The sequence below is a fragment of the Phytophthora infestans genome, genomic scaffold, assembly GCF_000142945.1.
Source record: "Phytophthora infestans T30-4 supercont1.8 genomic scaffold, whole genome shotgun sequence".
In the NCBI taxonomy this organism is placed as follows: Eukaryota; Oomycota; class Peronosporomycetes; order Peronosporales; family Peronosporaceae; genus Phytophthora; species Phytophthora infestans.
In genome coordinates, this window is record NW_003303751.1 from 1,670,683 (window position 1) to 1,693,745 (window position 23,063).

Consider the following 23,063-nt stretch of genomic DNA (forward strand, 5'->3'; position numbering starts at 1 on the left):
TACGCACACTTATTATGTATCAATTTATAGAGGTGAATGCACACACCATTCACGATCAGACATCCGTGAACATCTAAAAACGGTGTGTAGTATGCAAACACAAATGAGATATATCTAGCCAAGATTTTTGAACAGAAAGGTGCGATGGTAGGGAGTCACTAGCTGGCTGTCGGTGGAAGAGAAGAGGGTGGCAAAGTCGCAGTGTAGCGAAAAAGCGAGGACGACAAGTACAGCACCAGCACCACGCCATGTCACGTCGAGTCGTGTTGCTGAGCAAAATTCCCCCAGTGCCAGCCGCGACCGAGTAGACCGGTGATACGCGCCGAACGCCGCCTTGCCCTGATAGGACACGGCCGACCTGGCGTTGGGTGGGATTCCAAACAAAAGACGGGCCCAGCCGGTGATCGAAACCGGGAGCTCTCGCACCCAAAGCGAGAATCATACCACTAGACCACTAGGCCGCTAACCTAGTCTCATCACAAACACATGTCGCGCATACCCCGACAACCACATCACATGAAGCGCATGCCACTAACGCACGCAATACGCTTTTGCCCACCTATGCTGCGCTTGTTCCTTGAATTGATGGGCTCTAACTCTCCCTACAGCACAAGTTACGCACAATTATTATGTATCAATTTATAGAGGTGAATGCACACCCCATTCGCGATCAGACATCCGTGAACATCTAAACACGGTGTGTTGTATGCACACACAAGTGAGATATATCTAGCCAAGATTTAGAACAGAAGGGTGCGATGGTAGAGAGTCTCTAGCTGGCTGTCGGTGGGAGAGAGGAGGGTGGCAATGTCACAGTGTAGAGAAAAAGCGAAGACGACATGTACAGCCCCAGCCCCACCACATGTCATGTCGAGTCGTGTTGGTGAACAAATTTCCCACAGTCACAGGCGCGAGCGAGTAGAGCGGTGATGCGCGGCGAACGCCCCCTTGCCGATATAGGACACGGCCGACCTGGCGTTGGGTGGGATTGCGAGCAAGAGGCGGGCACAGCCGGTGATAGAAACCGGGATCTCTCGCACACAAAGAGAATCATACCACTAGACCACTAGGCCGCTAACCTAGTCTCATCACAAACACATGTCGCGCATACCCCGACAACCACATCACATGAAGCGCATGCCACTAACGCACGCAATACGCTTTTGCCCACCTATGCTGCGCTTGTTCCTTGAATTGATGGGCTCTAACTCTCCCTACAGCACAAGTTACGCACACTTATTATGTATCAATTTATAGAGGTGAATGCACACACCATTCACGATCAGACATCCGTGAACATCTAAAAACGGTGTGTAGTATGCAAACACAAATGAGATATATCTAGCCAAGAATTTTGAACAGAAAGGTGCGATGGTAGGGAGTCACTAGCTGGCTGTCGGTGGAAGAGAAGAGGGTGGCAAAGTCGCAGTGTAGCGAAAAAGCGAGGACGACAAGTACAGCACCAGCACCACGCCATGTCACGTCGAGTCGTGTTGCTGAGCAAAATTCCCCCAGTGCCAGCCGCGACCGAGTAGACCGGTGATACGCGCCGAACGCCGCCTTGCCCCGATAGGACACGGCCGACCTGGCGTTGGGTGGGATTCCGAGCAAAAGACGGGCCCAGCCGGTGATCCAAACCGGGAGCTCTCGCACCCAAAGCGAGAATCATACCACTAGACCACTAGGCCGCTAACCTAGTCTCTTCACAAACACATGTCGCGCATACCCCGACAACCACATCACATGAAGCGCATGCCACTAACGCACGCAATACGCTTTTGCCCACCTATGCTGCGCTTGTTCCTTGAATTGATGGGCTCTAACTCTCCCTACAGCACAAGTTACGCACACTTATTATGTATCAATTTATAGAGGTGAATGCACACATCATTCACGATCAGACATCCGTGAACATCTAAAAACGGTGTGTAGTATGCAAACACAAATGAGATATATCTAGCCAAGAATTTTGAACAGAAAGGTGCGATGGTAGGGAGTCACTAGCTGGCTGTCGGTGGAAGAGAAGAGGGTGGCAAAGTCGCAGTGTAGCGAAAAAGCGAGGACGACAAGTACAGCACCAGCACCACGCCATGTCACGTCGAGTCGTGTTGCTGAGCAAAATTCCCCCAGTGCCAGCCGCGACCGAGTAGACCGGTGATACGCGCCGAACGCCGCCTTGCCCCGATAGGACACGGCCGACCTGGCCTTGGGTGGGATTCCGAGCAAAAGACGGGCCCAGCCGGTGATCGAAACCGGGACCTCTCGCACCCAAAGCGAGAATCATACCACTAGACCACTAGGCCGCTAACCTAGTCTCTTCACAAACACATGTCGCGCATAGCCCGACAACCACATCACATGAAGCGCATGCCACTAACGCACGCAATACGCTTTTGCCCACCTATGCTGCGCTTGTTCCTTGAATTGATGGGCTCTAACTCTCCCTACAGCACAAGTTACGCACAACTATTATGTATCAATTTATAGAGGTGAATGCACACACCATTCACGGTCGGACATCCGTGAACATCTAAAAACGGTGTGTAGTATGCAAACACAAATGAGATATATCTAGCCAAGAATTTTGAACAGAAAGGTGCGATGGTAGGGAGTCACTAGCTGGCTGTCGGTGGAAGAGAAGAGGGTGGCAAAGTCGCAGTGTAGCGAAAAAGCGAGGACGACAAGTACAGCACCAGCACCACGCCATGTCACGTCGAGTCGTGTTGCTGAGCAAAATTCCCCCAGTGCCAGCCGCGACCGAGTAGACCGGTGATACGCGCCGAACGCCGCCTTGCCCCGATAGGACACGGCCGACCTGGCGTTGGGTGGGATTCCGAGCAAAAGACGGGCCCAGCCGGTGATCGAAACCGGGAGCTCTCGCACCCAAAGCGAGAATCATACCACTAGACCACTAGGCCGCTAACCTAGTTTCATCACAAACACATGTCGCGCATACCCCGACAACCACATCACATGAAGCGCATGCCACTAACGCACGCAATACGCTTTTGCCCACCTATGCTGCGCTTGTTCCTTGATTTGATGGGCTCTAACTCTCCCTACAGCACAAGTTACGCACACTTATTATGTATCAATTTATAGAGGTGAATGCACACACCATTCACGATCAGACATCCGTGAACATCTAAAAACGGTGTGTAGTATGCAAACACAAATGAGATATATCTAGCCAAGAATTTTGAACAGAAAGGTGCGATGGTAGGGAGTCACTAGCTGGCTGTCGGTGGAAGAGGAGAGGGTGGCAAAGTCGCAGTGTAGCGAAAAAGCGAGGACGACAAGTACAGCACCAGCACCACGCCATGTCACGTCGAGTCGTGTTGCTGAGCAAAATTCCCCCAGTGCCAGCCGCGACCGAGTAGACCGGTGATACGCGCCGAACGCCGCCTTGCCCCGATAGGACACGGCCGACCTGGCGTTGGGTGGGATTCCGAGCAAAAGACGGGTCCAGCCGGTGATCGAAACCGGGACCTCTCGCACCCAAAGCGAGAATCATACCACTAGACCACTAGGCCGCTAACCTAGTCTCTTCACAAACACATGTCGCGCATACCCCGACAACCACATCACATGAAGCGCATGCCACTAACGCACGCAATACGCTTTTGCCCACCTATGCTGCGCTTGTTCCTTGAATTGATGGGCTCTAACTCTCCCTACAGCACAAGTTACGTATGTATCAATTTATAGAGGTAAATGCACACATCATTCACGATCAGACATCCGTGAACATCTAAAAACGGTGTGTAGTATGCAAACACAAATGAGATATATCTAGCCAAGAATTTTGAACAGAAAGGTGCGATGGTAGGGAGTCACTACCTGGCTGTCGGTGGAAGAGAAGAGGGTGGCATAGTCGCAGAGTAGCGAAAAAGTGAGGACGACAAGTACAGCACCAGCACCACGCCATGTCACGTCGAGTCGTGTTGCTGAGCAAAATTCCCCCAGTGCCAGCCGCGACCGAGTAGACCGGTGATACGCGCCGAACGCCGCCTTGCCCCGATAGGACACGGCCGACCTGGCGTTGGGTGGGATTCCGAGCAAAAGACGGGCCCAGCCGGTGATCCAAACCGGGAGCTCTCGCACCCAAAGCGAGAATCATACCACTAGACCACTAGGCCGCTAACCTAGTCTCTTCACAAACACATGTCGCGCATACCCCGACAACCACATCACATGAAGCGCATGCCACTAACGCACGCAATACGCTTTTGCCCACCTATGCTGCGCTTGTTCCTTGAATTGATGGGCTCTAACTCTCCCTACAGCACAAGCTACGCACAATTATTATGTATCAATTAATAAAGGTGAATGCATACACCATTCACGATCAGACATCCGTGAACATCTAAAAACGGTGTGTAGTATGCAAACACAAATGAGATATATCTAGCCAAGAATTTTGAACAGAAAGGTGCGATGGTAGGGAGTCACTAGCTGGCTGTCGGTGGAAGAGAAGAGGGTGGCAAAGTCGCAGTGTAGCGAAAAAGCGAGGACGACAAGTACAGCACCAGCACCACGCCATGTCACGTCGAGTCGTGTTGCTGAGCAAAATTCCCCCAGTGCCAGCCGCGACCGAGTAGACCGGTGATACGCGCCGAACGCCGCCTTGCCCCGATAGGACACGGCCGACCTGGCGTTGGGTGGGATTCCGAGCAAAAGACGGGCCCAGCCGGTGATCGAAACCGGGAGCTCTCGCACCCAAAGCGAGAATCATACCACTAGACCACTAGGCCGCTAACCTAGTCTCTTCACAAACACATGTCGCGCATACCCCGACAACCACATCACATGAAGCGCATGCCACTAACGCACGCAATACGCTTTTGCCCACCTATGCTGCGCTTGTTCCTTGAATTGATGGGCTCTAACTCTCCCTACAGCACAAGTTACGCACACTTATTATGTATCAATTTATAGAGGTGAATGCACACATCATTCACGATCAGACATCCGTGAACATCTAGAAACGGTGTGTAGTATGCAAACACAAATGAGATATATCTAGCCAAGAATTTTGAACAGAAAGGTGCGATGGTAGGGAGTCACTAGCTGGCTGTCGGTGGAAGAGAAGAGGGTGGCAAAGTCGCAGTGTAGCGAAAAAGCGAGGACGACAAGTACAGCACCAGCACCACGCCATGTCACGTCGAGTCGTGTTGCTGAGCAAAATTCCCCCAGTGCCAGCCGCGACCGAGTAGACCGGTGATACGCACGAACGCCGCCTTGCCCCGATAGGACACGGCCGACCTGGCGTTGGGTGGGATTCCGAGCGAAAGACGGGCCCAGCCGGTGATCGAAACCGGGACCTCTCGCACCCAAAGCGAGAATCATACCACTAGACCACTAGGCCGCTAACCTAGTCTCTTCACAAACACATGTCGGACATACCCCGACAACCACATCACACTAACGCACGCAATACGCTTTTGCCCACCTATGCTGCGCTTGTTCCTTGAATTGATGGGCTCTAACTCTCCCTACAGCACAAGTTACGCACACTTATTATGTATCAATTTATAGAGGTGAATGCACACACCATTCACGATCAGACATCCGTGAACATCTAAAAACGGTGTGTAGTATGCAAACACAAATGAGATATATCTAGCCAAGATTTTTGAACAGAAAGGTGCGATGGTAGGGAGTCACTAGCTGGCTGTCGGTGAAAGAGAAGAGGGTGGCAAAGTCGCAATGTAGCGAAAAAGCGAGGACGACAAGTACAGCACCAGCACCACGCCATGTCACGTCGAGTCGTGTTGCTGAGCAAAATTCCCCCAGTGCCAGCCGCGACCGAGTAGACCGGTGATACGCGCCGAACGCCGCCTTGCCCCGATAGGACACGGCCGACCTGGCGTTGGGTGGGATTCCGAGCGAAAGACGGGCCCAGCCGGTGATCGAAACCGGGACCTCTCGCACCCAAAGCGAGAATCATACCACTAGACCACTAGGCCGCTAACCTAGTCTCTTCACAAACACATGTCGCGCATACCCCGACAACCACATCACATGAAGCGCATGCCACTAACGCACGCAATACGATTTTGCCCACCTATGCTGCGCTTGTTCCTTAAATTGATGGGCTCTAACTCTCCCTACAGCACAAGTTACGCACACTTATTATGTATCAATTTATAGAGGTGAATGCACACACCATTCACGATCAGACATCCGTGAACATCTAAAAACGGTGTGTAGTATGCAAACACAAATGAGATATATCTAGCCAAGAATTTTGAACAGAAAGGTGCGATGGTAGGGAGTCACTAGCTGGCTGTCGGTGGAAGAGAAGAGGGTGGCAAAGTCGCAGTGTAGCGAAAAAGCGAGGACGACAAGTACAGCACCAGCACCACGCCATGTCACGTCGAGTCGTGTTGCTGAGCAAAATTCCCCCAGTGCCAGCCGCGACCGAGTAGACCGGTGATACGCGCCGAACGCCGCCTTGCCCCGATAGGACACGGCCGACCTGGCGTTGGGTGGGATTCCGAGCAAAAGACGGGCCCAGCCGGTGATCGAAACCGGGACCTCTCGCACCCAAAGCGAGAATCATACCACTAGACCACTAGGCCGCTAACCTAGTCTCATCACAAACACATGTCGCGCATACCCCGACAACCACATCACATGAAGCGCATGCCACTAACGCACGCAATACGCTTTTGCCCACCTATGCTGCGCTTGTTCCTTGAATTGATGGGCTCTAACTCTCCCTACAGCACAAGTTACGCACACTTATTATGTATCAATTTATAGAGGTGAATGCACACACCATTCACGATCAGACATCCGTGAACATCTAAAAACGGTGTGTAGTATGCAAACACAAATGAGATATATCTAGCCAAGAATTTTGAACAGAAAGGTGCGATGGTAGGGAGTCACTAGCTGGCTGTCGGTGGAAGAGAAGAGGGTGGCAAAGTCGCAGTGTAGCGAAAAAGCGAGGACGACAAGTACAGCACCAGCACCACGCCATGTCACGTCGAGTCGTGTTGCTGAGCAAAATTCCCCCAGTGCCAGCCGCGACCGAGTAGACCGGTGATACGCGCCGAACGCCGCCTTGCCCCGATAGGACACGGCCGACCTGGCGTTGGGTGGGATTTCGAGCAAAAGACGGGCCCAGCCGGTGATCGAAACCGGGACCTCTCGCACCCAAAGCGAGAATCATACCACTAGACCACTAGGCCGCTAACCTAGTCTCATCACAAACACATGTCGCGCATACCCCGACAACCACATCACATGAAGCGCATGCCACTAACGCACGCAATACGCTTTTGCCCACCTATGCTGCGCTTGTTCCTTGAATTGATGGGCTCTAACTCTCCCTACAGCACAAGTTACGCACACTTATTATGTATCAATTTATAGAGGTGAATGCACACACCATTCACGATCAGACATCCGTGAACATCTTAAACGGTGTGTAGTATGCAAACACAAATGAGATATATCTAGCCAAGAATTTTGAACAGAAAGGTGCGATGGTAGGGAGTCACTAGCTGGCTGTCGGTGGAAGAGAAGAGGGTGGCAAAGTCGCAGTGTAGCGAAAAAGCGAGGACGACAAGTACAGCACCAGCACCACGCCATGTCACGTCGAGTCGTGTTGCTGAGCAAAATTCCCTCAGTGCCAGCCGCGACCGAGTAGACCGGTGATACGCGCCGAACGCCGCCTTGCCCCGATAGGACACGGCCGACCTGGCGTTGGGTGGGATTCCGAGCAAAAGACGGGTCCAGACCGGTGATCGAAACCGGGAGCTCTCGCACCCAAAGCGAGAATCATACCACTAGACCACTAGGCCGCTAACCTAGTCTCATCACAAACACATGTCGCGCATACCCCGACAGCCACATCACATGAAGCGCATGCCACTAACGCACGCAATACGCTTTTGCCCACCTATGCTGCGCTTGTTCCTTGAATTGATGGGCTCTAACTCTCCCTACAGCACAAGTTACGCACAATTATTAAGTATCAATTTATAGAGGTGAATGCACACACCATTCACGATCAGACATCCGTGAACATCTTAAACGGTGTGTAGTATGCAAACACAAATGAGATATATCTAGCCAAGAATTTTGAACAGAAAGGTGCGATGGTAGGGAGTCACTAGCTGGCTGTCGGTGGAAGAGAAGAGGGTGGCAAAGTCGCAGTGTAGCGAAAAAGCGAGGACGACAAGTACAGCACCAGCACCACGCCATGTCACGTCGAGTCGTGTTGCTGAGCAAAATTCCCCCAGTGCCAGCCGCGACCGAGTAGACCGGTGATACGCGCCGAACGCCGCCTTGCCCCGATAGGACACGGCCGACCTGGCGTTGGGTGGGATTCCGAGCAAAAGACGGGCCCAGCCGGTGATCCAAACCGGGAGCTCTCGCACCCAAAGCGAGAATCATACCACTAGACCACTAGGCCGCTAACCTAGTCTCTTCACAAACACATGTCGCGCATACCCCGACAACCACATCACATAAAGCGCATGCCACTAACGCACGCAATACGCTTTTGCCCACCTATGCTGCGCTTGTTCCTTGAATTGATGGGCTCTAACTCTCCCTACAGCACAAGTTACGCACACTTATTATGTATCAATTTATAGAGGTGAATGCATACACCATTCACGATCAGACATCCGTGAACATCTAAAAACGGTGTGTAGTATGCAAACACAAATGAGATATATCTAGCCAAGAATTTTGAACAGAAAGGTGCGATGGTAGGGAGTCACTAGCTGGCTGTCGGTGGAAGAGAAGAGGGTGGCAAAGTCGCAGTGTAGCGAAAAAGCGAGGACGACAAGTACAGCACCAGCACCACGCCATGTCACGTCGAGTCGTGTTGCTGAGCAAAATTCCCCCAGTGCCAGCCGCGACCGAGTAGACCGGTGATACGCGCCGAACGCCGCCTTGCCCCGATAGGACACGGCCGACCTGGCGTTGGGTGGGATTCCGAGCAAAAGACGGGCCCAGCCGGTGATCGAAACCGGGAGCTCTCGCACCCAAAGCGAGAATCATACCACTAGACCACTAGGCCGCTAACCTAGTCTCTTCACAAACACATGTCGCGCATACCCCGACAACCACATCACATGAAGCGCATGCCACTAACGCACGCAATACGCTTTTGCCCACCTATGCTGCGCTTGTTCCTTGAATTGATGGGCTCTAACTCTCCCTACAGCACAAGTTACGCACACTTATTATGTATCAATTTATAGAGGTGAATGCACACACCATTCACGATCAGACATCCGTGAACATCTAAAAACGGTGTGTAGTATGCAAACACAAATGAGATATATCTAGCCAAGAATTTTGAACAGAAAGGTGCGATGGTAGGGAGTCACTAGCTGGCTGTCGGTGGAAGAGAAGAGGGTGGCAAAGTCGCAGTGTAGCGAAAAAGCGAGGACGACAAGTACAGCACCAGCACCACGCCATGTCACGTCGAGTCGTGTTGCTGAGCAAAATTCCCCCAGTGCCAGCCGCGACCGAGTAGACCGGTGATACGCGCCGAACGCCGCCTTGCCCCGATAGGACACGGCCGACCTGGCGTTGGGTGGGATTCCGAGCAAAAGACGGGCCCAGCCGGTGATCGAAACCGGGACCTCTCGCACCCAAAGCGAGAATCATACCACTAGACCACTAGGCCGCTAACCTAGTCTCATCACAAACACATGTCGCGCATACCCCGACAACCACATCACATGAAGCGCATGCCACTAACGCACGCAATACGCTTTTGCCCACCTATGCTGCGCTTGTTCCTTGAATTGATGGGCTCTAACTCTCCCTACAGCACAAGCTACGCACAATTATTATGTATCAATTAATAAAGGTAAATGTACGGACATCCGTGAACATCTAAAAACGGTGTGTAGTATGCAAACACAAATGAGATATATCTAGCCAAGAATTCTGAACAGAAAGGTGCGATGGTAGGGAGTCACTAGCTGGCTGTCGGTGGAAGAGAAGAGGGTTGCAAAGTCGCAGAGTAGCGAAAAAGTGAGGACGACAAGCACAGCACAAGCACCACGCCATGTCACGTCGAGTCGTGGTGCTGAGCAAAATTCCCCCAGTACCAGTCGCGACCGAGTAGACGGATGATATGCGCCGAACGCCGCTTTGCCCTGATAGGACACGGCCGAGCTGGGATTCCGAGCAAAAGACGGCCCCAGCCGGTGATCGACACCGGGAGCTCTCGCACCCAAGGCGAGAATCATACCACTAGACCACTAGGCCGCTAACTTAGTCTCATCACAAACACATGTCGCGCATACCCCGACAGCCACATCACATGAAGCGCATGCCACTAACGCACGCAATACGCTTTTGCCCACTTATGCTGCGCTTGTTCCTTGAATTGATGGGCTCTAACTCTCCCTACAGCACAAGTTACGCACAAGTATTATGTATCAATTTATAGAGGTGAATGCACGGACATCCGTGAGCATCTAAAAACGGTGTGTAGTATGCAAACACAAATGAGATATATCTAGCCAAGAATTTTGAACAGAAAGGTGCGATGGTAGGGAGTCACTAGCTGGCTGTCGGTGGAAGAGAAGAGGGTGGCAAAGTCGCAGAGTAGCGAAAAAGTGAGGACGACAAGTACAGCACCAGCACCACGCCATGTCACGTCGAGTCGTGTTGCTGAGCAAAATTCCCCCAGTGCCAGCCGCGACCGAGTAGACCGGTGATACGCGCCGAACGCCGCCTTGCCCCGATAGGACACGGCCGACCTGGCGTTGGGTGGGATTCCGAGCAAAAGACGGGCCCAGCCGGTGATCCAAACCGGGACCTCTCGCACCCAAAGCGAGAATCATACCACTAGACCACTAGGCCGCTAACCTAGTCTCTTCACAAACACATGTCGCGCATACCCCGACAACCACATCACATGAAGCGCATGCCACTAACGCACGCAATACGCTTTTGCCCACCTATGCTGCGCTTGTTCCTTGAATTGATGGGCTCTAACTCTCCCTACAGCACAAGTTACGCACAGTTATTATGTATCAATTTATAGAGGTGAATGCACACATCATTCACGATCAGACATCCGTGAACATCTAAAAACGGTGTGTAGTATGCAAACACAAATGAGATATATCTAGCCAAGAATTTTGAACAGAAAGGTGCGATGGTAGGGAGTCACTAGCTGGCTGTCGGTGGAAGAGAAGAGGGTGGCAAAGTCGCAGTGTAGCGAAAAAGCGAGGACGACAAGTACAGCACCAGCACCACGCCATGTCACGTCGAGTCGTGTTGCTGAGCAAAATTCCCCCAGTGCCAGCCGCGACCGAGTAGACCGGTGATACGCGCCGAACGCCGCCTTGCCCCGATAGGACACGGCCGACCTGGCGTTGGGTGGGATTCCGAGCAAAAGACGGGCCCAGCCGGTGATCCAAACCGGGAGCTCTCGCACCCAAAGCGAGAATCATACCACTAGACCACTAGGCCGCTAACCTAGTCTCTTCACAAACACATGTCGCGCATACCCCGACAACCACATCACATGAAGCGCATGCCACTAACGCACGCAATACGCTTTTGCCCACCTATGCTGCGCTTGTTCCTTGAATTGATGGGCTCTAACTCTCCCTACAGCACAAGTTACGCACACTTATTATGTATCAATTTATAGAGGTGAATGCACACATCATTCACGATCAGACATCCGTGAACATCTAAAAACGGTGTGTAGTATGCAAACACAAATGAGATATATCTAGCCAAGAATTTTGAACAGAAAGGTGCGATGGTAGGGAGTCACTAGCTGGCTGTCGGTGGAAGAGAAGAGGGTGGCAAAGTCGCAGTGTAGCGAAAAAGCGAGGACGACAAGTACAGCACCAGCACCACGCCATGTCACGTCGAGTCGTGTTGCTGAGCAAAATTTCCCCAGTGCCAGCCGCGACCGAGTAGACCGGTGATACGCGCCGAACGCCGCCTTGCCCCGATAGGACACGGCCGACCTGGCGTTGGGTGGGATTCCGAGCAAAAGACGGGCCCAGCCGGTGATCGAAACCGGGACCTCTCGCACCCAAAGCGAGAATCATACCACTAGACCACTAGGCCGCTAACCTAGTCTCATCACAAACACATGTCGCGCATACCCCGACAACCACATCACATGAAGCGCATGCCACTAACGCACGCAATACGCTTTTGCCCACCTATGCTGCGCTTGTTCCTTGAATTGATGGGCTCTAACTCTCCCTACAGCACAAGTTACGCACACTTATTATGTATCAATTTATAGAGGTGAATGCACACACCATTCACGATCAGACATCCGTGAACATCTAAAAACGGTGTGTAGTATGCAAACACAAATGAGATATATCTAGCCAAGAATTTTGAACAGAAAGGTGCGATGGTAGGGAGTCACTAGCTGGCTGTCGGTGGAAGAAAAGAGGGTGGCAAAGTCGCAGTGTAGCGAAAAAGCGAGGACGACAAGTACAGCACCAGCACCACGCCATGTCACGTCGAGTCGTGTTGCTGAGCAAAATTCCCCCAGTGCCAGCCGCGACCGAGTAGACCGGTGATACGCGCCGAACGCCGCCTTGCCCCGATAGGACACGGCCGACCTGGCGTTGGGTGGGATTCCGAGCAAAAGACGGGCCCAGCCGGTGATCCAAACCGGGACCTCTCGCACCCAAAGCGAGAATCATACCACTAGACCACTAGGCCGCTAACCTAGTCTCATCACAAACACATGTCGCGGATACCCCGACAACCACATCACATGAAGCGCATGCCACTAACGCACGCAATACGCTTTTGCCCACCTATGCTGCGCTTGTTCCTTGAATTGATGGGCTTTAACTCTCCCTACAGCACAAGTTACGCACACTTATTATGTATCAATTAATAAAGGTAAATGTACGGACATCCGTGAACATCTAAAAACGGTGTGTAGTATGCAAACACAAATGAGATATATCTAGCCAAGAATTTTGAACAGAAAGGTGCGATGGTAGGGAGTCACTAGCTGGCTGTCGGTGGAAGAGAAGAGGGTGGCAAAGTCGCAGTGTAGCGAAAAAGCGAGGACGACAAGTACAGCACCAGCACCACGCCATGTCACGTCGAGTCGTGTTGCTGAGCAAAATTCCCCCAGTGCCAGCCGCGACCGAGTAGACCGGTGATACGCGCCGAACGCCGCCTTGCCCCGATAGGACACGGCCGACCTGGGATTCCGAGCAAAAGACGGGCCCAGCCGGTGATCGAAACCGGGAGCTCTCGCACCCAAAGCGAGAATCATACCACTAGACCACTAGGCCGCTAACCTAGTTTCATCACAAACACATGTCGCGCATACCCCGACAACCACATCACATGAAGCGCATGCCACTAACGCACGCAATACGCTTTTGCCCACCTATGCTGCGCTTGTTCCTTGAATTGATGGTCTCTAACTCTCCCTACAGCACAAGCTACGCACAATTATTATGTATCAATTAATAAAGGTAAATGTACGGACATCCGTGAACATCTAAAAACGGTGTGTAGTATGCAAACACAAATGAGATATATCTAGCCAAGAATTCTGAACAGAAAGGTGCGATGGTAGGGAGTCACTAGCTGGCTGTCGGTGGAAGAGAAGAGGGTGGCAAAGTCGCAGTGTAGCGAAAAAGCGAGGACGACAAGTACAGCACCAGCACCACGCCATGTCACGTCGAGTCGTGTTGCTGAGCAAAATTCCCCCAGTGCCAGCCGCGACCGAGTAGACCGGTGATACGCGCCGAACGCCGCCTTGCCCCGATAGGACACGGCCGATCTGGGATTCCTAGCAAAAGACGGGCCCAGCCGGTGATCGAAACCGGGAGCTCTCGCACCCTAAGCGAGATGCATACCACTAGACCACTAGGCCGCTTACCTAGTCTCATCACAATCACATGTCGCGCATACCTCGACCACCACATCACATGAAGCGCATGCCACTAACGCAAGCCATACGCTTATGCCTCCCTATCGCGCGCGTGGTTCCTGAATTGATGGGCTCTAACTCTCCCTACAGCACAAGTTACGCACACTTATTATGTATCAATTTATAGAGGTGAATGCACACACCATTCACGATCAGACATCCGTGAACATCTAAAAACGGTGTGTAGTATGCAAACACAAATGAGATATATCTAGCCAAGAATTTTGAACAGAAAGGTGCGATGGTAGGGAGTCACTAGCTGGCTGTCGGTGGAAGAGAAGAGGGTGGCAAAGTCGCAGTGTAGCGAAAAAGCGAGGACGACAAGTACAGCACCAGCACCACGCCATGTCACGTCGAGTCGTGTTGCTGAGCAAAATTCCCCCAGTGCCAGCCGCGACCGAGTAGACCGGTGATACGCGCCGAACGCCGCCTTGCCCCGATAGGACACGGCCGACCTGGCGTTGGGTGGGATTCCGAGCAAAAGACGGGCCCAGCCGGTGATCCAAACCGGGAGCTCTCGCACCCAAAGCGAGAATCATACCACTAGACCACTAGGCCGCTAACCTAGTCTCTTCACAAACACATGTCGCGCATACCCCGACAACCACATCACATGAAGCGCATGCCACTAACGCACGCAATACGCTTTTGCCCACCTATGCTGCGCTTGTTCCTTGAATTGATGGGCTCTAACTCTCCCTACAGCACAAGTTACGCACACTTATTATGTATCAATTTATAGAGGTGAATGCACACACCATTCACGATCAGACATCCGTGAACATCTAAAAACGGTGTGTAGTATGCAAACACAAATGAGATATATCTAGCCAAGAATTTTGAACAGAAAGGTGCGATGGTAGGGAGTCACTAGCTGGCTGTCGGTGGAAGAGAGGAGGGTGGCAAAGTCGCAGTGTAGCGAAAAAGCGAGGACGACAAGTACAGCACCAGCACCACGCCATGTCACGTCGAGTCGTGTTGCTGAGCAAAATTCCCCCAGTGCCAGCCGCGACCGAGTAGACCGGTGATACGCGCCGAACGCCGCCTTGCCCCGATAGGACACGGCCGACCTGGCGTTGGGTGGCATTCCGAGCAAAAGACGGGCCCAGCCGGTGATCGAAACCGGAAGCTCTCGCACCCAAAGCGAGAATCATACCACTAGACCACTAGGCCGCTAACCTAGTCTCATCACAAACACATGTCGCGCATACCCCGACAACCACATCACATGAAGCGCATGCCACTAACGCACGCAATACGCTTTTGCCCACCTATGCTGCGCTTGTTCCTTGAATTGATGGGCTCTAACTCTCCCTACAGCACAAGTTACGCACAGTTATTATGTATCAATTTATAGAGGTGAATGCACACATCATTCACGATCAGACATCCGTGAACATCTAGAAACGGTGTGTAGTATGCAAACACAAATGAGATATATCTAGCCAAGAATTTTGAACAGAAAGGTGCGATGGTAGGGAGTCACTAGCTGGCTGTCGGTGGAAGAGAAGAGGGTGGCAAAGTCGCAGTGTAGCGAAAAAGCGAGGACGACAAGTACAGCACCAGCACCACGCCATGTCACGTCGAGTCGTGTTGCTGAGCAAAATTCCCCCAGTGCCAGCCGCGACCGAGTAGACCGGTGATACGCGCCGAACGCCGCCTTGCCCCGATAGGACACGGCCGACCTGGCGTTGGGTGGGATTCCGAGCAAAAGACGGGCCCAGCCGGTGATCCAAACCGGGACCTCTCGCACCCAAAGCGAGAATCATACCACTAGACCACTAGGCCGCTAACCTAGTCTCTTCACAAACACATGTCGCGCATACCCCGACAACCACATCACATGAAGCGCATGCCACTAACGCACGCAATACGCTTTTGCCCACCTATGCTGCGCTTGTTCCTTGAATTCATGGGGCTCTAACTCTCCCTACAGCACAAGCTACGCACAATTATTATGTATCAATTAATAAAGGTAAATGTACGGACATCCGTGAACATCTAAAAACGGTGTGTAGTATGCAAACACAAATGAGATATATCTAGCCAAGAATTCTGAACAGAAAGGTGCGATGGTAGGGAGTCACTAGCTGGCTGTCGGTGGAAGAGAAGAGGGTGGCAAAGTCGCAGTGTAGCGAAAAAGCGAGGACGACAAGTACAGCACCAGCACCACGCCATGTCACGTCGAGTCGTGTTGCTGAGCAAAATTCCCCCAGTGCCAGCCGCGACCGAGTAGACCGGTGATACGCGCCGAACGCCGCCTTGCCCCGATAGGACACGGCCGACCTGGGATTCCGAGCAAAAGACGGGCCCAGCCGGTGATCGAAACCGGGAGCTCTCGCACCCAAAGCGAGAATCATACCACTAGACCACTAGGCCGCTAACCTAGTTTCATCACAAACACATGTCGCGCATACCCCGACAACCACATCACATGAAGCGCATGCCACTAACGCACGCAATACGCTTTTGCCCACCTATGCTGCGCTTGTTCCTTGAATTGATGGGCTCTAACTCTCCCTACAGCACAAGCTACGCACAATTATTATGTATCAATTAATTAAGGTAAATGTACGGACATCCGTGAACATCTAAAAACGGTGTGTAGTATGCAAACACAAATGAGATATATCTAGCCAAGAATTCTGAACAGAAAGGTGCGATGGTAGGGAGTCACTAGCTGGCTGTCGGTGGAAGAGAAGAGGGTGGCAAAGTCGCAGTGTAGCGAAAAAGCGAGGACGACAAGTACAGCACCAGCACCACGCCATGTCACGTCGAGTCGTGTTGCTGAGCAAAATTCCCCCAGTGCCAGCCGCGACCGAGTAGACCGGTGATACGCGCCGAACGCCGCCTTGCCCCGATAGGACACGGCCGACCTGGGATTCCGAGCAAAAGACGGGCCCAGCCGGTGATCGAAACCGGGAGCTCTCGCACCCAAAGCGAGAATCATACCTCTAGACCACTAGGCCGCTAACCTAGTTTCATCACAAACACATGTCGCGCATACCCCGACAACCACATCACATGAAGCGCATGCCACTAACGCACGCAATACGCTTTTGCCCACCTATGCTGCGCTTGTTCCTCCAATTGATGGGCTCTAACTCTCCCTACAGCTCAAGGTGCTCCAACTCAAGCTACAGCACAAGTATTATGTATACTTATGTATGGATCGTTTATATAGCGGTGAATGCACACACCATTCATCGATCAGACATCCGTGAACATCTAAACGCGGTGTGTAGTACACAAACACAGATGAGATATATCTAGCCCAAGAATTTTGAACAGAAAGGTGCGATGGTAGGGAGTCACTAGCTGGCTGTCGGTGGAAGAGAAGAGGGTGGCAAAGTCGCAGTGTAGCGAAAAAGCGAGGACGACAAGTACAGCACCAGCACCACGCCATGTCACGTCGAGTCGTGTTGCTGAGCAAAATTCCCCCAGTGCCAGCCGCGACCGAGTAGACCGGTGATACGCGCCGAACGCCGCCTTGCCCCGATAGGACACGGCCGACCTGGGATTCCGAGCAAAAGACGGGCCCAGCCGGTGATCGAAACCGGGACCTCTCGCACCCAAAGCGAGAATCATACCACTAGACCACTAGGCCGCTAACCTAGTCTCATCACAAACACATGTCGCGCATACCCCGACAACCACATCACATGAAGCGCATGCCACTAACGCACGCAATACGCTTTTGCCCACCTATGCTGCGCTTGTTCCTTGAATTGATGGGCTCTAACTCTCCCTACAGCACAAGTTACGCACACTTATTATGTATCAATTTATAGAGGTGAATGCACACACCATTCACGATCAGACATCCGTGAACATCTAAAAACGGTGTGTAGTATGCAAACACAAATGAGATATATCTAGCTAAGAATTTTGAACAGAAAGGTGCGATGGTAGGGAGTCACTAGCTGGCTGTCGGTGGAAGAGAAGAGGGTGGCAAAGTCGCAGTGTAGCGAAAAAGCGAGGACGACAAGTACAGCACCAGCACCACGCCATGTCACGTCGAGTCGTGTTGCTGAGCAAAATTCCCCCAGTGCCAGCCGCGACCGAGTAGACCGGTGATACGCGCCGAACGCCGCCTTGCCCCGATAGGACACGGCCGACCTGGCGTTGGGTGGGATTCCGAGCAAAAGACGGGCCCAGCCGGTGATCGAAACCGGGACCTCTCGCACCCAAAGCGAGAATCATACCACTAGACCACTAGGCCGCTAACCTAGTCTCATCACAAACACATGTCGCGCATACCCCGACAACCACATCACATGAAGCGCATGCCACTAACGCACGCAATACGCTTTTGCCCACCTATGCTGCGCTTGTTCCTTGAATTGATGGGCTCTAACTCTCCCTACAGCACAAGTTACGCACACTTATTATGTATCAATTTATAGAGGTGAATGCACACACCATTCACGATCAGACATCCGTGAACATCTAAAAACGGTGTGTAGTATGCAAACACAAATGAGATATATCTAGCCAAGAATTTTGAACAGAAAGGTGCGATGGTAGGGAGTCACTAGCTGGCTGTCGGTGGAAGAGAAGAGGGTGGCAAAGTCGCAGTGTAGCGTAAAGCGAGGACGACAAGTACAGCACCAGCACCACGCCATGTCACGTCGAGTCGTGTTGCTGAGCAAAATTCCCCCAGTGCCAGCCGCGACCGAGTAGACCGGTGATACGCGCCGAACGCCGCCTTGCCCCGATAGGACACGGCCGACCTGGCGTTGGGTGGGATTCCGAGCAAAAGACGGGTCCAGCCGGTGATCGAAACCGGGAGCTCTCGCACCCAAAGCGAGAATCATACCACTAGACCACTAGGCCGGCTAACCCTAGGTCTCCTTCATTAAACACATGGTCGCGATACCCCGACGACCAACATCACAAGAAGCGCATGCCACTAACGCACGCAATACGCTTTTGCCCACCTATGCTGCGCTTGTTCCCTGAAATGAATGGGCTCTAACTCTCCCCTCCAGCACCAAGTTACGCACCACTTATTATGTATCAATTTATAGAGGTGAATGCACCCCCCATTCCCGATCCAGACATCCGTGAACATCTAAAAACCGGTGTGTAGTATGCAAAACACAAATGAGATATATCTAGCCAAGAATTTTGAACAGAAAGGTGCGATGGTAGGGAGTCACTAGCTGGCTGTCGGTGGAAGAGAAGAGGGTGGCAAAGTCGCAGTGTAGCGAAAAAAGCGAGGACGACAAGTACAGCACCAGCACCACGCCATGTCACGTCGAGTCGTGTTGCTGAGCAAAATTCCCCCAGTGCCAGCCGCGACCGAGTAGACCGGTGATACGCGCCGAACGCCGCCTTGCCCCGATAGGACACGGCCGACCTGGCGTTGGGTGGGATTCCGAGCAAAAGACGGGCCCAGCCGGTGATCCAAACCGGGACCTCTCGCACCCAAAGCGAGAATCATACCACTAGACCACTAGGCCGCTAACCTAGTTTCATCACAAACACATGTCGCGCATACCCCGACAACCACATCACATGAAGCGCATGCCACTAACGCACGCAATACGCTTTTGCCCACCTATGCTGCGCTTGTTCCTTGAATTGATGGGCTCTAACTCTCCCTACAGCACAAGTTACGCACAACTATTATGTATCAATTTATAGAGGTGAATGCACACACCATTCACGGTCGGACATCCGTGAACATCTAGAAGCGGTGTGTAGTATGCAAACACAAATGAGATATATCTAGCCAAGAATTCTAAGCAGAAAGGTGCGATGGTAGGGAGTCACTAGCTGGCTGTCGGTGGAAGAGAAGAGGGTGGCAAAGTCGCAGTGTAGCGAAAAAGCGAGGACGACAAGTACAGCACCAGCACCACGCCATGTCACGTCGAGTCGTGTTGCTGAGCAAAATTCCCCCAGTGCCAGCCGCGACCGAGTAGACCGGTGATACGCGCCGAACGCCGCCTTGCCCCGATAGGACACGGCCGACCTGGCGTTGGGTGGGATTCCGAGCAAAAGACGGGCCCAGCCGGTGATCGAAACCGGGAGCTCTCGCACCCAAAGCGAGAATCATACCACTAGACCACTAGGCCGCTAACCTAGTTTCATCACAAACACATGTCGCGCATACCCCGACAACCACATCACATGAAGCGCATGCCACTAACGCACGCAATACGCTTTTGCCCACCTATGCTGCGCTTGTTTCTTGAATTGATGGGCTCTAACTCTCCCGACAGCACAAGTTACGCACAATTATTATGTATCAATTTATAGAGGTGAATGCACACACCATTTACGGTCGGACATTCGTGAACATCTAGAAGCGGTGTGTAGTATGCAAACACAAATGAGATATATCTAGCCAAGAATTCTAAGCAGAAAGGTGCGATGGTAGGGAGTCACTAGCTGGCTGTCGGTGGAAGAGAAGAGGGTGGCAAAGTCGCAGAGTAGCGAAAAAGTGAGGACGACAAGCACAGCACAAGCACCACGCCATGTCACGTCGAGTCGTGGTGCTGAGCAAAATTCCCCCAGTACCAGTCGCGACCGAGTAGACCGGTGATACGCGCCGAACGCCGCCTTGCCCCGATAGGACACGGCCGCACGGGCTGGTGCTGGGATTCCGAGCAAAAGACGGGCCCAGCCGGTGATCGAAACCGGGACCTCTCGCACCCAAAGCGAGAATCATACCACTAGACCACTAGGCCGCTAGCCTAGTCTCATCACAAACACATGTCGCGCATACCCCGACAACCACATCACATGAAGCGCATGCCACTAACGCACGCAATACGCTTTTGCCCACCTATGCTGCGCTTGTTCCTTGAATTTATGGGCTCTAGCTCTCCCTACAGCACAAGTTACGCACAAGTATTATGTATCAATTTATAGAGGTGAATGCACACACCATTCACGGTCGGACATCCGTGAACATCTAAAAACGGTGTTGAGTATGCAAACACAAATGAGATATATCTAGCCAAGAATTTTGAACAGAAAGGTGCGATGGTAGGGAGTCACTAGCTGGCTGTCGGTGGAAGAGGAGAGGGTGGCAAAGTCGCAGTGTAGCGAAAAAGCGAGGACGACAAGTACAGCACCAGCACCACGCCATGTCACGTCGAGTCGTGTTGCTGAGCAAAATTCCCCCAGTGCCAGCCGCGACCGAGTAGACCGGTGATACGCGCCGAACGCCGCCTTGCCCCGATAGGACACGGTTGACCTGGCGTTGGGTGGGATTCCGAGCAAAAGACGGGCCCAGCCGGTGATCGAAACCGGGAGCTCTCGCACCCAAAGCGAGAATCATACCACTAGACCACTAGGCCGCTAACCTAGTCTCATCACAAACACATGTCGCGCATACCCCGACAACCACATCACATGCAAGCGCATGCCACTAACGCACGCAATACGCTTTTGCCCACCTATGCTGCGCTTGTTCCTTGAATTGATGGGCTCTAGCTCTCCCTACAGCACAAGTTACGCACACTTATTATGTATCAATTTATAGAGGTGAATGCACACACCATTCACGGTCGGACACCGTGAACATCTAGAAGCGGTGTGTAGTATGCAAACACAAATGAGATATATCTAGCCAAGAATTCTAAGCAGAAAGGTGCGATGGTAGGGAGTCACTAGCTGGCTGTCGGTGGAAGAGAAGAGGGTGGCAAAGTCGCAGAGTAGCGAAAAAGTGAGGACGACAAGCACAGCACAAGCACCACGCCATGTCACGTCGAGTCGTGGTGCTGAGCAAAATTCCCCCAGTACCAGTCGCGACCGAGTAGACGGGTGATATGCGCCGAACGCCGCCTTGCCCCGATAGGACACGGCCGACCTGGGATTCCGAGCAAAGACGGGCCCAGCCGGTGATCGAAACCGGGAGCTCTCGCACCCAAAGCGAGAATCATACCACTAGACCACTAGGCCGCTAACCTAGTCTCATCACAAACACATGTCGCGCATACCCCGACAGCCACATCACATGAAGCGCATGCCACTAACGCACGCAATACGCTTTTGCCCACCTATGCTGCGCTTGTTCCTTGAATTGATGGGCTCTAACTCTCCCTACAGCACAAGTTACGCACAAGTATTATGTATCAATTTATAGAGGTGAATGCACACACCATTCACGATCAGACATCCGTGAACATCTAAAAACGGTGTGTAGTATGCAAACACAAATGAGATATATCTAGCCAAGAATTTTGAACAGAAAGGTGCGATGGTAGGGAGTCACTACCTGGCTGTCGGTGGAAGAGAAGAGGGTGGCATAGTCGCAGAGTAGCGAAAAAGTGAGGACGACAAGCACAGCACAAGCACCACGCCATGTCACGTCGAGTCGTGGTGCTGAGCAAAATTCCCCCAGTACCAGCCGCGACCGAGTAGACGGGTGATATGCGCCGAGCGCCGCCTGCCCCGATAGGACACGGTTGACCTGGCGTTGGGTGGGATTCCGAGCAAAAGACGGGCCCAGCCGGGGATCGAATCGCGGACCTCTCGCACCCAAAGCGAGAATCTCACCACTAGCCCACTACTCCAGGGGCCTAGTCTCATCACAAACACATGTCGCGCATACCCCGACAACCACATCACATGAAGCGCATGCCACTAACGCACGCAATACGCTTTTGCCCACCTATGCTGCGCTTGTTCCTTGAATTGATGGGCTCTAACTCTCCCTACAGCACAAGTTACGCACAATTATTATGTATCAATTTATAGAGGTGAATGCACACACCATTCACGGTCGGACATCCGTGAACATCTAGAAGCGGTGTGTAGTATGCAAACACAAATGAGATATATCTAGCCAAGAATTTTAAGCAGAAAGGTGCGATGGTAGGGAGTCACTAGCTGGCTGTCGGTGGAAGAGAAGAGGGTGGCAAAGTCGCAGTGTAGCGAAAAAGCGAGGACGACAAGTATAGCACCAGCACCACGCCATGTCACGTCGAGTCGTGTTGCTGAGCAAAATTCCCCCAGTGCCAGCCGCGACCGAGTAGACCGGTGATACGCGCCGAACGCCGCCTTGCCCCGATAGGACACGGCCGACCTAGCGTTGGGTGGGATTCCGAGCAAAAGACGGGCCCAGCCGGTGATCGAAACCGGGACCTCTCGCACCCAAAGCGAGAATCATACCACTAGA

The 23,063-nt window shown here is 52.4% G+C and overlaps 1 protein-coding gene and 1 pseudogene across 2 annotated transcripts; one reads left to right on the top strand and one right to left on the bottom strand.

Annotated features, from left to right (window-relative positions):
• Nucleotides 1-929: 929 nt before the first annotated feature.
• On the top strand, nucleotides 930-19,022 carry PITG_06395 (uncharacterized protein; the record flags this gene model as incomplete). Its single annotated transcript, XM_002998479.1, has 32 exons — nucleotides 930-1,014; nucleotides 1,346-1,366; nucleotides 1,961-1,981; nucleotides 2,576-2,596; nucleotides 3,191-3,211; nucleotides 3,797-3,817; nucleotides 4,412-4,432; nucleotides 5,027-5,047; nucleotides 5,627-5,647; nucleotides 6,242-6,262; nucleotides 6,857-6,877; nucleotides 7,384-7,434; nucleotides 7,999-8,049; nucleotides 8,701-8,721; nucleotides 9,316-9,336; nucleotides 9,916-9,936; nucleotides 10,506-10,526; nucleotides 11,121-11,141; nucleotides 11,736-11,756; nucleotides 12,351-12,371; nucleotides 12,951-12,971; nucleotides 13,541-13,561; nucleotides 14,146-14,166; nucleotides 14,761-14,781; nucleotides 15,376-15,396; nucleotides 15,977-15,997; nucleotides 16,567-16,587; nucleotides 17,115-17,167; nucleotides 17,204-17,225; nucleotides 17,810-17,830; nucleotides 18,425-18,445; nucleotides 18,961-19,022. The coding sequence occupies 32 exons, from the start codon at nucleotides 930-932 to the stop codon at nucleotides 19,020-19,022; spliced, it is 870 nt and encodes a 289-aa protein (XP_002998525.1).
• Nucleotides 19,023-22,386: 3,364 nt separating this feature from the next.
• On the bottom strand, nucleotides 22,387-22,458 carry PITG_26463 (annotated as a pseudogene). The gene has a single exon. The product of its transcript is annotated as a tRNA-OTHER (tRNA).
• Nucleotides 22,459-23,063: the final 605 nt, after the last annotated feature.